The sequence below is a fragment of the Chiloscyllium plagiosum genome, chromosome 13 (assembly GCF_004010195.1).
Source record: "Chiloscyllium plagiosum isolate BGI_BamShark_2017 chromosome 13, ASM401019v2, whole genome shotgun sequence".
Taxonomy (NCBI): Eukaryota; Metazoa; Chordata; class Chondrichthyes; order Orectolobiformes; family Hemiscylliidae; genus Chiloscyllium; species Chiloscyllium plagiosum.
Genome location: NC_057722.1, coordinates 64457417 through 64472243, shown reverse-complemented (window position 1 = coordinate 64472243; position 14827 = coordinate 64457417). Strand labels below are relative to the sequence as shown.

At 41.1% G+C, this 14827-nt stretch overlaps 1 protein-coding gene across 1 annotated transcript in view; it reads right to left on the bottom strand.

Annotated features, from left to right (window-relative positions):
• Nucleotides 1-1027: 1027 nt before the first annotated feature.
• The window catches only part of LOC122555652, a 90925-nt gene continuing 77125 nt past the window's right edge, over nucleotides 1028-14827 (bottom strand). The window contains 5 exon segments of the mRNA XM_043701648.1: nucleotides 1028-1478; nucleotides 2814-2925; nucleotides 6046-6154; nucleotides 9721-10065; nucleotides 10096-10412. Of these exon segments, the coding sequence (XP_043557583.1) occupies nucleotides 1221-1478; nucleotides 2814-2925; nucleotides 6046-6154; nucleotides 9721-10065; nucleotides 10096-10412 (1141 nt within the window). The 3' untranslated portion in view covers nucleotides 1028-1220.

Genomic DNA, 14827 nt, shown 5'->3' with positions numbered 1-14827 from the left:
TTAAAATGCCCATCAGCATGATTAAATGGTGGAGTGGACTCAATGGGGAAAATGGCCTCACTTCCACTCCTATGTCTTATAGTCTTATGGTCTAAGCTTAGAGCAGTTCCTCCCAGTGATAGTCATTTATATATCACTGAGTAGAAATATTTCCAAAGCTTCTGAGAGAACCTTTTCAGGCCATCTGCCTTATACCAGAGTGTCCACCTCTAATTCACACCTTGAACATTCACTCCCTCTGTTGCTGTATCATCAAGGACAGCAGCAACTTGCTATATGACCTTTGAAAGCAGCTTTCAAATCTATGGCATCTACAGCTGGAAGGACAAGGGCAGCAGGCTCATTATGGCGCCACCACCAGCAAATTGCTGTTCAACCAACATGACACTCTGACTTACACCTATATTGTTAGCTCCTTTGTCATCTTTATGTCAACATTCTGAAACTTCCTCCCTGCCAGCACTATGGAAATTCACCTCTTGGACAGAAGTATTTCAAGAAGACAGTTCACCACCAACTTCTCAAAGGAAGCTAGAATACATTCCCTATCAGTCATGAATGAAGGCACTATTTTTGGAAAAAAAATTGGATTCTTTAAATTTTGTGATGCTTTAGAGCCAATGAGGATGATTCTTTTACTCTACAGTGTTCCTGGACTTTTATTTGTTGATATTGTCTGGGTTGTGTCAATTAGTAGAATAAGAACTTGGAGAAATTGATTTGATTATTTGGAAACACTGTATAATGAAAGATATAATTATTTGGAGGAACCCAATATTTGAAAAGAAAGTTATAAAACCAGAAAGAAAGTGAAAGACAAGAATGAAAAGAGAAAATAGGGAAAAATACAATGCAAAGAAAACAATGGGAATAAAAAAAACAAGAAAGAATAAATATATATTAAATAAGAGAAGAAAAAAAATTCAATGAGAGGAGAGAATTATAGTTAAGAATGAACTTTGTTATTTTCTTCATATGTTCGACAAATTCCCCAGCTGTTACATATTTATCTGTTAATTTGGATCAATTTCTGTACCATGTGAAATTATTTGCAATTTTTCAAATGAAAGGGCATTAAACTTCTGGGGTCCAATAGCTATTACTCACCGAATCACACGTACAAGTAGCTTATTTACAATTTAAGATTAATATTGCTTTCTGACAAAAGTATCACAAAACTCAAGAGATATACACATTGAATCTAGCTCAAACAATTCAACCTAGACTGTTTCAGAACCCTGTAAATGACGTTGCTCATCAGGTGTTTTGTCTAGTGTTTCCACTGTACTCTGTTCCGAAGCCTTGAACTTCTCCTGGTCTCGTCCACCTGGACTTCTCCACAGGTCATCACCTCCAGCAGATGCTATGGGTGAAATTCCATCTGACATCTGATTGACCGTTTCACCAAAAGCACTTTGCAGGGGTGCAGAGACTGCAGAGTTCATCACATACAATGCATTCCCTACATGTCGAGACACCTGGAATGAGAATGAATAAAAAAAAGTATTAGTGCTTGTCATTACTTAGAACTTTACAATTAAATGATTTGCTTTCAATTAAAATATTTAACATATAGTCAGAGCCAGTGTTTATCTTGCTTCTATAAAACAAAGAACTGTTTTGAAGAAGGGTCACTGGATCTGAAATGTTAACTCTTCTTACTCTCCACAGATGCTGCCAGACCTGCTGAGTTTCTCCAGCAATTTATGCTTTCGTTTTGTCAGATTTCTGTTGAGCTTTTGCCTATAAACAGGCCAGTAAAAATGTAAATATCATATTCTTATAATTGGCAGAATCCTCAACACTGTTTTCACAGTTTAAGAATCTTCTAAAATTCTCTACAGTCATTGAAATACTTTTCTGCTATTAACCTTTGTAAGAATTGTAACAGTCTAGCATTATGTCCTCAAATCAACTTTTAAGTCTAAGGAAGTTAGGGTGATAGTGTTATGAACCCAATTGATGATAATGCTGACAAGTCAGATCCCAGAATGAAATCTGTTTGACAAACCGTAAGTTTTATTTTTGCAATTTTGTTATTGTGGTGGTCAGACACTGAAAACATTCAGAAGATGCACTTACAGCAAATAACATAAATATAGTCCACAAAAGAAAAAAAACATACACCACACAATTTGGAAAGATTTTATCATAAATTGCAAAAACATCCTTTATCCCAGCAATATTCTTTACAAACACTCAATCCCAGTGAATTAACAGTTTTATCTTCACTCTTGAATTTTGAAAACAGCTGATGAGGTTGGAACCATTGCCATTCAGAAATTTATACATATTCATCTGTTCTAACACTAGTACAATTTCAACATTTAAGAGGCATTTAGATGGGTATATGAATAGGAAGGTTTTGGAGGGATATGGACCGGTGCTGGCAGGTGGGACTAGATTGGGTTGGGATATCTGGTCAGCATGGACGGGTTGGACCGAAGGGTCTGTTTTCATGCTGTACATCTCTATGACTCTATAATAGTAACAGATTATTTACAATTTTCCCACAAGGTGGTAGTGTATTTGCTAGTTTGGTGTCACAAAAAAAATCCATTTGAAATGCCAATTGCTGATTTTATGATGAACTAACAAACATACCACAAGAGTAGGCCATTTAGCCTTTCAAACCTCCTCTGCCATTCATTAAGATTATAGCTGATATGATATTAAACTCAACTCAATATTTCTACATACCCCGAATAACTTTTCATCCACTTGATAATCAAGAAAAATCTACCTCTGCCTTAAAGTTGTTAATGGAGATGATGAATATTGGACCTGTGGCCATCTGAGAGCCTGGAATGTACCTGTGATTGGATTTTCAAAGCTGGACCCAGCTTCAGACCCATTGTATCCAGAAGATGTCCTTCAGTGAGAAGAAGAAGAGTCACCCCGTCAATAGTATGATCTTTGAAGGTCCAGGGGTTAGGAGAATGAAAAGTATGAATATTGACCAAGCCTCTAAACCAATGCCCCCTCCAGATTCACTATAGTCAGAACCAAGGAAATGCATTGATTGGCAAAATAACTGGCTAATTAATGAGCATTTAAGTAATAAAAGCAGAAAGTGTGAGAGAAATTCAACAGTACCAGCAACATCTGAATAGAGATAAGTAGATTTGGTTCAGAAGATTGAACCCAAAACATCAGCTGTTTATCTCTCCACAGATGCTGCCAGACCTGCTAAGTTGCTGTAGCACTTTTTATTTTATTTCATGTCTTCAGCATCCACAGCATTTTGCTTTCAACTAAGCACTCAAAGGGCTATTTTCTGTCCCACCTCAAGACTGACTGACTCACTCACTATCACTCACTATCCTGAAGAAGGGCTTATGCCCGAAACGTCGATTCTCCTGTTCCCTGGATGCTGCCTGACCTGCTGTGCTTTTCCAGCAACACATTTTCAGCTCACTCACTATCACAGTCACTCTCACAATCACTTTCATACTCTCACACTTCCACATTGATTCACTCTCACACTCACTCACTGTCACACACTCTCTCTCTCATCCTATCGAGGGCTGCTGGGATGAGCGGGTCAGATATGCTAGCAGCTCTCTTAGTTGATATTTCTTCCAGTTACGGGGCTGACATCCTATCTCCAGCCAATTAATGCTCTTATTGGGTTAAATGGCTGAGAGACCATCAATATCGATGTCAATGCATTCTCCACTGACTGTGTGGGTGGTGTGGCACCACCAGAATAAAATCTGGTGGTTATTAAATGAAGGATTCAGTAATGGTTTTTATTGATTTATTTTGCTTGTCCTTGCCTAATGGTGGCTTTGAAAAATAAACTGAGTGGTTGCTTCTTCAGGCTGTTCCTGGTTATGTGTGCCTGATGAAGGGCTCCAGCCCAAAACATCGATTCTCCTGCTCCTCGGATGCTGCCTGACCTGCTGCGCTTTTCCAGCAACACACTCTGAACTCTGATCTCCAGCATCTGCAGACCTCACTGTCTCTTGGTTATGTGTGCCACTTATTCTTTGTTTCAGAACAGATGCTGCTTGCATTCATTCATCCATGTCTACTGAATTGTTGATTTTAATGAGAATGATGGTGCATGTTGGAGCAAGTACTGAGATCTTGTTCTTTCCAAGCATTTGTTATGTAAGGAGTTCTGCCTTGGGCAGATCTATCATTAAGGACATTAAACTGAGGGCAGAAGCAAAGTATCACAGATATTGGGTATCTGTAATAAAGCCATAAAAAGACACGGATAGCTACCAGGGTGGGCACTTTCTGTGGACAGAGCAGTCGAGTTATCAGCTGGATTTCACCCTGTGGGGAGTGTGGTTGCGAGGCTGATGAGACCATGAAATGGTGAGGGAAGGTGGGTGCTGGAAGTTCTGTTGTCTTCGAATTGCTTTTCCATTTTTATTTGATTTATTTATTGTCATGTGCATCTTGTTACAAAGTACAGTGAAAAGTGTTGTATAGTGACACCACTCTTTGGTACCAACTTAAAACTCAGAAAAATAAACCAAAACATAGAATATAAAGGGTTATGGGCCTGGTGGTGAGTCACGGATCCCTTTTGCATGTCACAGGAACAAAAGTTATCACTCTTGGGCGTCATCTCACCTCCACTAACACCCCTGCTACTGAGTCCTCGCTGGACCTTGCCAATGCAGAGGCCACCGATGCCTCCAGGTATGGCACTGGCCCAAACTCGATTCTGCTGCTGCCATGAGTCTGCTTTGGGCCCACCTTGCCGATGCAGCAGCTGCTGATGCTATATTATGGGCCCAAACTTGCCTCTGCTGCCACCTTTATGAATCTGCACTAGACACAGATGCCACTGGGCATCCAAACTTGCCTCTGCAGCAACCATAAGTCAGTGCTTGGACCACCTTGATGATGCAGAAGCCACCAGGAATACAAACTCTCTCTGCAGCTGCCACCCATGAGTCTGCACTGCTGGGTCTACTCAAGGCTGCACAGCTGGGCCTACTTGAGGCTGTGTTGCTGGGCTCACTTGCCACCGCTGATGCTGTCACCACAACTGAGTTTTTCACCAAGAGGTAAGTAAAATAAAACAGAGGAGGAAAGAAAAGGTAAGAGAGAACAAAAAAGAAATGAAATAAAAAGAAAAGCGGATAGAGCAGATGACCCTGTGCTCAAAAGCTCTACTCCACTTCCATTTTACTAAGGTTGGGGAGGTTGGAATGTGTGCCTCCTGCACAGAAGCTAAGTTAGCCATTAAAATTGGCAATTGATATGTTTCTTCTCCACTGACATTATCAATAGTGCTGGGTTTTCTGCAGTGGGCGGAGATAACCTTGGGGTGGTGGCATGGACTATCCTGTTGGAGTATTGCATGGGCAATCTGGTGGGGGTGTCCATGGTTATGGTGCTGCCTCCCCACTCCATCCACCATCTTTCATCCTCTTGATGGAGCCGACTTTGGTGACCATCCATTCCTCCCCCACTCCTCACCTTGGTTCTTCCAGATCACACTTACCTATTTGTCCTTCCATAAGACCTCTTATGACAGATGCTGTCCCATCAATTGCCACTGGTTACAATGGCACTACTGAGACTGCAGGTTCTCCATGCTCTGGTTGTCAGCTTTTGGGCCAAACAGACTTCTTTTAAAGGAGCTGGAACTTTGAGAAATACAGTCAGAATACTGCAACTGACTAAAACAGTGCTATAGTGGCTTCATGGCCCACAGTAAAATTGAGCCCAGTGTTCTGGATCAATTACCTTTTATTTGAGCAAAAAAAAAAGAGGTCATTGACGTAAAATATTAACTTAGTTTCTGTTTCCACCAAATCTGCTGTAACTTAGAGCACTTTTAGATATTTACATGGAGTTAAAATTTCCTGTGTTGGTACTTAACTCACAATATGGAATTCCCCCCAAGTCCTGGCCAACTTTTATCCCTCATGCCACAGGCAAATTAACTATTTCTCTCACTTTCTGTTTGTGAGGCCATGCTGGTTGCTATATTTGCCTCCACTGAAGCATTCAATAAATAAATAATGTAAAGCGACAAAATAAGCCATCATGGAATTGAAAAGGAAAACATTTACTTGAGCATAATCTGAGCAACTTGGCAAGAGGCTGACAAACTTGTAAACATCATCCACTGTCCACTTCTGAATGTTTTCATCTTCTTCTGGTAAGATGACAGTATGGGGTCCTGCTGAAGAAAAGATGGAAAGTTGTCATTTTGCCCTTGTGGGAATTGGAGGTCGAGAAGACATGAAATGTGTCAGTAATTAATTGAAAGCCTCTGTCAGAATTTATAACCACTCTCGATATATGTCATGAATGAATTTATGTAAGATAATATTATAGGAGGAAATTGATGTACTATTCCAAAATCTAGTTGTTGATTAATGATGAAATTAAGCGGTTCCTTTTAAAAGAATTAACATGGTTGTTAAGCAGTTGAAATAAGAATTTATATATTTAATTAATATTTAAAGAAACATATTGAATTAGAACAGATTATACATTTAAAAGGGTGAAGTGATACATTTTGGGAGACAGAGCAAGGAAACTCAATATAAAACAGAAATTGCTGGAAAGGCTCAGTACGTCTAGCAGCATCTGTGGAGAGAAATTAAACACTGAGGAAGGGTCACTGAACCTGAAACCTTAACTCTGATTTCTCTCCTCAGATACCTGCTGAGCCATTCCAGCCATTTCTGCTTTTGTTTCTGATTTCCAACATCTGCAGTCCTTTCAATGTTTATTATGTCAATATAAACTAAATGGTACAATTTCTAAAGGAGGAGAAACCTGGGGATATAAGGAGCACAAACTTTTGAAGGTGGTAGGTTGAAGAAGAGGTTAATAAGGTTATTGGGCTTTTAAGAATGAAGGCATAAAGTAAAGAAGTAAAGGAATTAAAGGAATTTACTGAATTTTGTGTTGGTCTCCACTGAAAGATTGTGTTCAAATCTGAGCACATCACTTTAGGAAGAGTGCAAAGATATAAGAATTTAAGTACGTAAAAATAAAACATAAGGAATAGAACCAGGAATTGTCCACGTGGCTCATCAAACCTGCTCCATCATTTAATATGATTTTTGCTGATCTTTGGTTTCAACTCCACTTTCTCACTTGCTGTCCATGTCCTCGATTCTCCGAGGGACCAAAATTCTGTCCGTCTCAGCCTTAAAAATATTCAAAATGGGCATCCACAACACTCTGGGTGAGAGAATGCCAAAGATTCATAAACCTTGGAGTGAAGCAATTTCTTGTCATTTCAGTCCTAAATGATTGTTCAACTTTCCTCACATTTCCCTCATTGCACGCCATCTACCACCATGTTTCCCATTCATTTAACCTGTCCATCTCACTTTGACTCATTTAACTTGTCCATATTGCTTTGGTTAGAAATAAAAAGGATATGGAAGATATAGACTGTAGGGAAATAAATGGTGGTCCAGATTACAGAGGAGGAAGTGCTGGATGTCTTGAAATGGGTAAAGGTGGATAAATCCCCACAACCTGATCTGGTGTACCCGAGAACTCTGTGGGAAGCTAGAGAAATGACTGCTGGGCCTCTTGCTGAGGTATTTGTATCATTGCTAGTCACAGGTGAGGTGCCAGAACACTGGAGGTTGGCAAACGTGGTGCCACTGTTTAAGAAGGGTGGTAAAGACAAACCAGAGAACTATAGACCGGTGAGCCTGACCTCGATGGTGGGCAAGTTGTTGGAGGGAATCCTGAGGGACAGGATGTATATGTATTTGGAAAGGCAAGGACTGATTAGGGATAGTCAACATGGCTTTGTGCGTGGGAAATCATGTCTCACAAACTTAATTGAGTTTTTTGAAGAAGTAACAAAGAAGATTGATGAGGGCAGAGCAGTAGATGTGATCTATATGGACTTCAGTAAGGCGTCCGGCAAGGTTCCCCATGGGAGACTGATTAGCAAGGTTAGATCTAATGGAATACAGGGGGATCTAGCCATTTGGATACAGAACTGGCTCAAAGGTAGAAGACAGAGGGTCGTGGTGGAGGGTTGTTTTTCAGACTGGAGGCCTGTGACCAGTGGAATGCCACAAGGATCGGTCCTGGGTCCTCTACATTATGACATTTACATAAATGATTTGGATGCGAGCATAAGAGGTACAGTTAGCAAGTTTGCAGATGACACCAAAATTGGAGGTGTAGTGGACAGAGAAGAGGGTTAGAGCTTAAAAATGTGTTGCTGGAAAAGCGCAGCAAGTCAGGCAGCATCAAAGGAACAGGAGAATCGATGTTTCAGGCATAAGCCCTTCTTCAGGAACACATTTTTAAGTTCTGATCTCCAGCATCTGCAGTCCTCACTTTCTCCTAGCGAGGAGGGTTACATCAGTTTACAACAGGATCTGGACCAGATGGGCCAATGGGCTGAGAAGTGGCAGATGGAGTTTAATTCAGATAAATGCAAGGTGCTGCATTTTGGAAAGATGTTGTGAAACTTGAAAGGGTTCAGAAAAGATTCACAAGGATGTTGCCAGGGTTGGAGGTTTGAGCTATAGGGAGAGGCTATACAGGCTGGGGCTGTTTTCCCTGGAGTGTTGGAGGCTGAGGGGTGACCTTATAGAGGTTACAAAACTATGAGGGGCATGGATAGGATAAATAGGCAAAGTCTTTTCCCTGGGGTCGGGGAGTCCAGAACTAGAGGGCATAGATTTAGGGTGAGAGGGAAAGATATAAAAGAGACCTAAGGGGTAACTTTTTCACGCAGAGGGTGTATGGAATGAGCTGCCAGAGGATGTGGTGGAGGCTGGTACAATTGCAACATTTAAGAGGCATTTGGATTGGTATATGAATAGTAAGGGTTTGGAGGGATATGGGCCGTGTGCTGGCAGTTTGGACTAGATTGGGTTGGGATATCTGGTCGGCATGGACGGGTTGGACCGAAGGGTCTGTTTCCATGCTGTGCATCTCTATGACTCTAATTAAGCATTAGAGAGAACATAGAAAAGGTTGACAAGAATGATTGGAGGGATAAGGAACTTCAGGTACATTGAAAGATTGGAGGAGCTTGGTCTGTTCTCCTTAGATAAAGGGATGGTTAATATTAAACATGATAGAGCTGTTCAACATCATGTGGGGACTGGACAGAGTAGGTAGGAAGAAACCATTCACATTAGGAAAGGACTGAGAACATGAGGATACTGATTTAAGGTGAATGGTAAAATTCCCGAAAGCGAGACAAAGAAAATATTTTTACACAGACAGTGGTTAGGATCTGGAATTAGCTGCATGAGGGCATGGTGTGGGCATATTCAGCCATGGCTTTCAAAAGACAATTAGATTATTAAGTGAAGAGTGAATGTTTGCAGAGCTTCAGAGAAAAGGCGATAGTCAATTTGCTCTTGAAGAGGGTCAGCAGAGACATGCTGGACAAAAAGTCTCTCTCTCTGCTGAATCAGTGTACAGTTCTAATATATATTTGTTTTGATTCTCATGTTCCTGAGATGCCCTAAGAATTAATTAATTTCAATTAAAAACAGAAACTGCTGGAGAAACTCAACAAGTCTGGAAACATCTATGGGGACAGAAACAAAAGAAATGTTTTGAATGCACTATGATTGTTCTCTGGAACTCAATTAATATTTTATTTTTAAGTGTTACGTGAGCACGTACTGTACACAGACAGGTCCATTCATCATAACCAACAAGCATAGATAGTAGATCATAAAACAAGATTAAGGCAGTTGTTATAACAAACCTTCAATGCATTGGAAAATAATCTCCTACCTGATTTCATTACTGTTCTTCCTGTATCTGAAATCAGCAAGGTATTGCTGGCAGAGGCAATGATGAAGGGAATATATACTTATGTGGCACAGCTTTTGAACATATCCTTCTCAGTTCCAGTGTAAGAAGTATTACCATTGTCGGTCTCTAATAATTTCTCATTGCTACTGCCATGTTTTCTCAATCTTTGCTTACTCTCTTTATAACCACTAATTAATCCAAAAGGGCATAGTAAGTTTGTGTCCATTTTGTTTTGGTTTGGTTTAGGTGAAAGACAAAACTTTGACTCATTTTCGCATCCAATTTCCTTTCCTTCCACTGCTGTTACTGAGGTGCCGTTCAGCTTCTTGTCTTATATTTGGCCTTTGGATCTACTATAATTATCATCTGCATTCTTCTGAGTGGCCACTCTTTTTATGCCTCTCCGATTCCTATCTTTGCACAATGTATTAATCAGAGGATATGGATTGGATGTTACCAACAGGCTATTATCGACACTAATGTTGCCCAATGCATTTTGATGGAGGAATGCTTCACTGGTTTGTTGACCTTTGGGTAGCCTGTATCTGTTGTGATATGCATTGGCATCTGTTGAAATGACAGGACAAAGGAAAGGCACTTCCACTCTCAATGGTCATTTTCGATGAGCGTTCTCCAGCACCTTCTGATGGAGTAATGCATCCACTTCCAGCCTAGAATTGAATTCAATCACTTTAGATTAAAGATTCCTGCCTCATAATAGATAATGTTTTAAAAAAATACTACTTCTGATTCTCCCTACATAGAATAAAGACAAGGGGTAAATTGACATAAACACACACATTGTTTTTTCCCATGCTGTCTATGCATAAATTCTGGAATTTTCAATTGGTTGTCCATTACAGAAATCAGTGGAAGTGAGTATTAGATAGTTTCAATAATGGATGTCCTGTCCACAGTGAATGTTTATAGACCTGGAGCACCTTGAAAATGTCTTCAAATCTCAAATATTTTACTGACAGGGAAATATATTAACTTTATAAGATTGGTCACAATATTAGCAGTTGTTCAAAGCTCAATATCTTAATTTGAATTGTAATGGAATGCTGGTGTATTAAAATGACAAACAGAAAATGCTATAACAGGAGAGAAAGGACAACTTGAAATTAGTCTTCAGCAGCATAAATAGAAAAGGAAATCAATATAATGTAAAATGAGCTGCTAATTTGCTTCCATTATGCATTCGTCCAAGCATTCCATGAAGCATCATGAAGATTAAAGAACAAAATTTTCATTCTCACAGTGTTATCGTAGAGAATAGACCCCAATCCCATAGTCAGCCTGCTAACAAGAATAGCATGGGAGCCAAGAAGTGACAGAACAGTGCAAAAGGTGGGGAGGGAGAGAGGTTGCAGATAGAACAGTGCAAGAAACACTGCTGGTGGTAAGAAATGGTACAAAGGTGGATAACCCATGCAAGGCCTGAGATGGGTGGACAGGATAACTTAAGAGGTGAGAGGGCAGCTAGAGGCCTACATACTCGGACTTGGGGAGGGAACCAGGTAGACATCATTGACCACTTGATTGGGTTGTTAATTTGGGCAAATCAGGAAAGCTCTGGCTCATCAATATTAAGAGGAAATTTAGAATCTCCTCTGTTTAGGAGGCTGACTACAGACAGTGTACTATGCACAAGTAAATAAAGGGTGGCTTGATGATGGATACTGGCCTCTGTGCAGTTATTTCAGTGGTGACATGAGTGTGATTATTAAAGGGGGCCAAAGGCACTTTACATGTTGTTAGGGCTTTCCATAGCTGAGACACAAAATGGTCAACATATGTTTAAACAGAATTAAAAGCCTGTTCCAGCATTTAGGTGAGATTGAGTTGAAACTCCTGAATGTACTGGTCACAGACAATGGGACATAGTTTACCAGGAGAGAATTTGAGTATTTCCTGAAGTTGAATGGCATTCAGCACATAAGGACAGCTCCATTCCATCCATTCTCCAATGGTCTGGCAGAAAGATGGACCAAATGATGAAGGCAGGCTTAAAGAAGCAGCCTACAGCATCACTTGATGCCAACCTGTTCCAGTTCCTGCTTGATTATAGGACCACCCTGCATGCAACAATAGAATTGCTGAGGGGGAGTAGACTCCACACCAGGATAAACCTGATATACCCACACGTGTGGGGAAGGTCGGAGTGTGAAATGGTAGCAGGAATACCAATGCTGACACAGGCATCCTTTGGGAGAGAGAGAGAATTTAATTCAAGGGAATAATTTTTGTGCTGGTACGATGGAAGTGGCCCTGCATGGGTGGGTATGAAAGGATACAGTCCTGAATAAACATCTAGATCACCTGAAAGCTGTTAACATGAAAATGTGGCAGGGCAAAATATACCTGGTCCCTCACTTTGTCTTTCACTGTGTCTCACACCTGCACACACACACCATGGGTTCTGGGGAAAAAATAAGCACTACCGCACTTAGGTGGTAGTGTGGGGGTTAAATTTAAAAAAGAAAGAAAAAAATAAACCGCAAGCACAGCACTACCGCACTTAGGGGGTAGTGTGGGGGTTAAATTAAAAAATATATATATACCTGGTCCCTCAGAACAGCCAGAAGGCCTGAAAGAAACTACAGGTTCGCCCCTTCCATCTAGTGTTGAGGAAACCTCAGAGTCCAAGGCAGATGCAGCCTCCATACCATTAGTGCTGGAAGGTGAGGGGGAAACTCCCCTGAGATGCTCATGACACAAGAGATGGAGTATAATCTGGTACACACAGTCTGTGTCAGAGTCCGAGTCAAAGGAACTGGATCTGGGACAAAAATGTCACAGGAAAAGCTAGAAGAGAATGACCAGGCCCACATACTTAGACTTGGGGAGGTGGTGGAGGAATGTAGTGATTAGAACCAGCTGGACTTCATTAACTATGAGGTCCTTGATTGGCCCAGATTAACAACCACAATCAGGAAAACTCTGTTTGACCAATATTAACAGGAGATTTAAAATCTCCTCAGTTCAGGAGACTGACTCTGAGTCGCCAGGCCATAGCCAGAGCACTGTGCACAAGTAAACAAAGGGTGATAGGAGACTGCCCTCTGTGCAATTATTTCAGCAGGACAGAACAATGTGACAGGCAAGAAGAGTGAACAGGACAGTGTAAGAATGTTGGACAAAACAACAGAAGAGTTGAAAGTGGCAATCTTAGGAAAATGTCATAATCCTTAATAAGGAGGCTATAGCAGGACACTTAGAAAATCTTCGCAGAATCAGGATGTCCCAACATGGTTTTGTGAAAGGGAAATTGTGTTTGACTGATTTATTAAAGTTCTTTGTGGAAGTAACAGACAACATGGATAAAGGGAGTTCAGATGTCAGTAAGACATTTGAACAGGTGACACATCAAAATAAGAAGTCATAGTGTAGGGGTAATATATTAGCATGGATAGAGGATTGGTTAGCTAACTGGAGCAGTGGGCAAGCACAGAAGACCATAAGATGAGGGAGCAGAAACAGACCATCTGGCCCATTGCATCAGTTATATCCATTCACTGAGATCATGACCAATCTGACAATCCTGAACTCCACCTTCTTGCTTTTTGCCCACAACCCTTAATACTGTTATTGATTAATAATTTATCTCAGACTTTAATATAACAAATGACCCATTCTCGACAGTTTACTGTGGTAAAGAGTTAAATAGGCAATTATGTATTTGGAATCCTGCTGCAAAGGAAAATGACCTCTCCACATCTACCCTATCAAACCCCCTACGAATCTCAATGTTTCATAGAACATAGAACATAGAAGAATACAGCGCAGTACAGGCCCTTTGGCCCTCGATGTTGCGCCAATCCAAGCCCACCTAACCTACACTAGCCCACTATCCTCCATATGCCTATCCAATGCCTGCTTAAATGCCCATAAAGAGGGAGAATCCACCACTGCTACTGGCAGGGCATTCCATGAACTCACGACTCGCTGAGTAAGGAACCTACCCCTAACATCTATCCTATACCTACCACCCCTTAATTTAAAGCTATGCCCCCTCATAATAGCTGATTCCATATGTGGAAAAAGGTTCTCACGGTCAACCCTATCTAAACCCCTAATCATCTTGTACACCTCAATCAAGTCACCCCTAAACCTTCTTTTCTCCAATGAAAACAACCCCAAGTGCCTCAGCCTTTCCTCATAAGATCTTCCTACCATACCAGGCAACATCCTGGTAAACCTCCTCTGCACCCGTTCCAGTGCCTCCACATCCTTCCTATAATATGGCGACCAAAACTGCACACAATACTCCAGATGAGGCTGCACCAGAGTCTTATAAAACTGCAACATGACCTCAGTACTCCAGAACTCAATTCCTCTACCAATAAAAGCCAGTACGCCATATGCCTTCCTCACCGCACTATTTACCTGGGTGGCAACTTTCAGAGATCTGTGTACATGGACACCAAGATCCCTCTGCTCATCCACACTACCAAGTATCCGACCATTAACCCAGTACCCCATCTTTTTGTTATTCTTCCCAAAGTGAATCACCTCACACTTAGCTACATTAAATTCCATTTGCCACCTTTCTGCCCAGCTCTGCAGCTTCTCTATATCCTGCTGTAACCTGCCACATCCTTCCTCACTGTCAACAACTCCTCCGACTTTCGTATCATCCGCAAACTTGCTCACCCAACCTTCTAACCCCTCTTCCAGGTCATTTATAAAAATGACAAACAGCAATGGTCCCAAAACAGATCCTTGCGGAACACCGCTAGTGACGGCACTCCAAGATGAACCCTTGCCATCAACTACTACCCTCTGTCTTCTTCCAGCCAGCCAACTCCTAATCCAAACCTCCAACTCACCCTCAATGCCATATCTCCGTATTTTCTGCAGTAGCCTACCATGGGGAACCTTATCAAACGCCTTACTAAAATCCATATATACCACATCTACCGCTTTCCCCGCATCAACCTCCTTCGTCACCTTTTCAAAGAATTCAATAAGGTTTGTGAGGCACGACCTGCCCTTCACAAAACCATGCTAACCAAATTGTTATTAAGTACAAGGACGTTGAAAATACACAATTACTTTCCCTTGTATTAATATTGTTAACTGA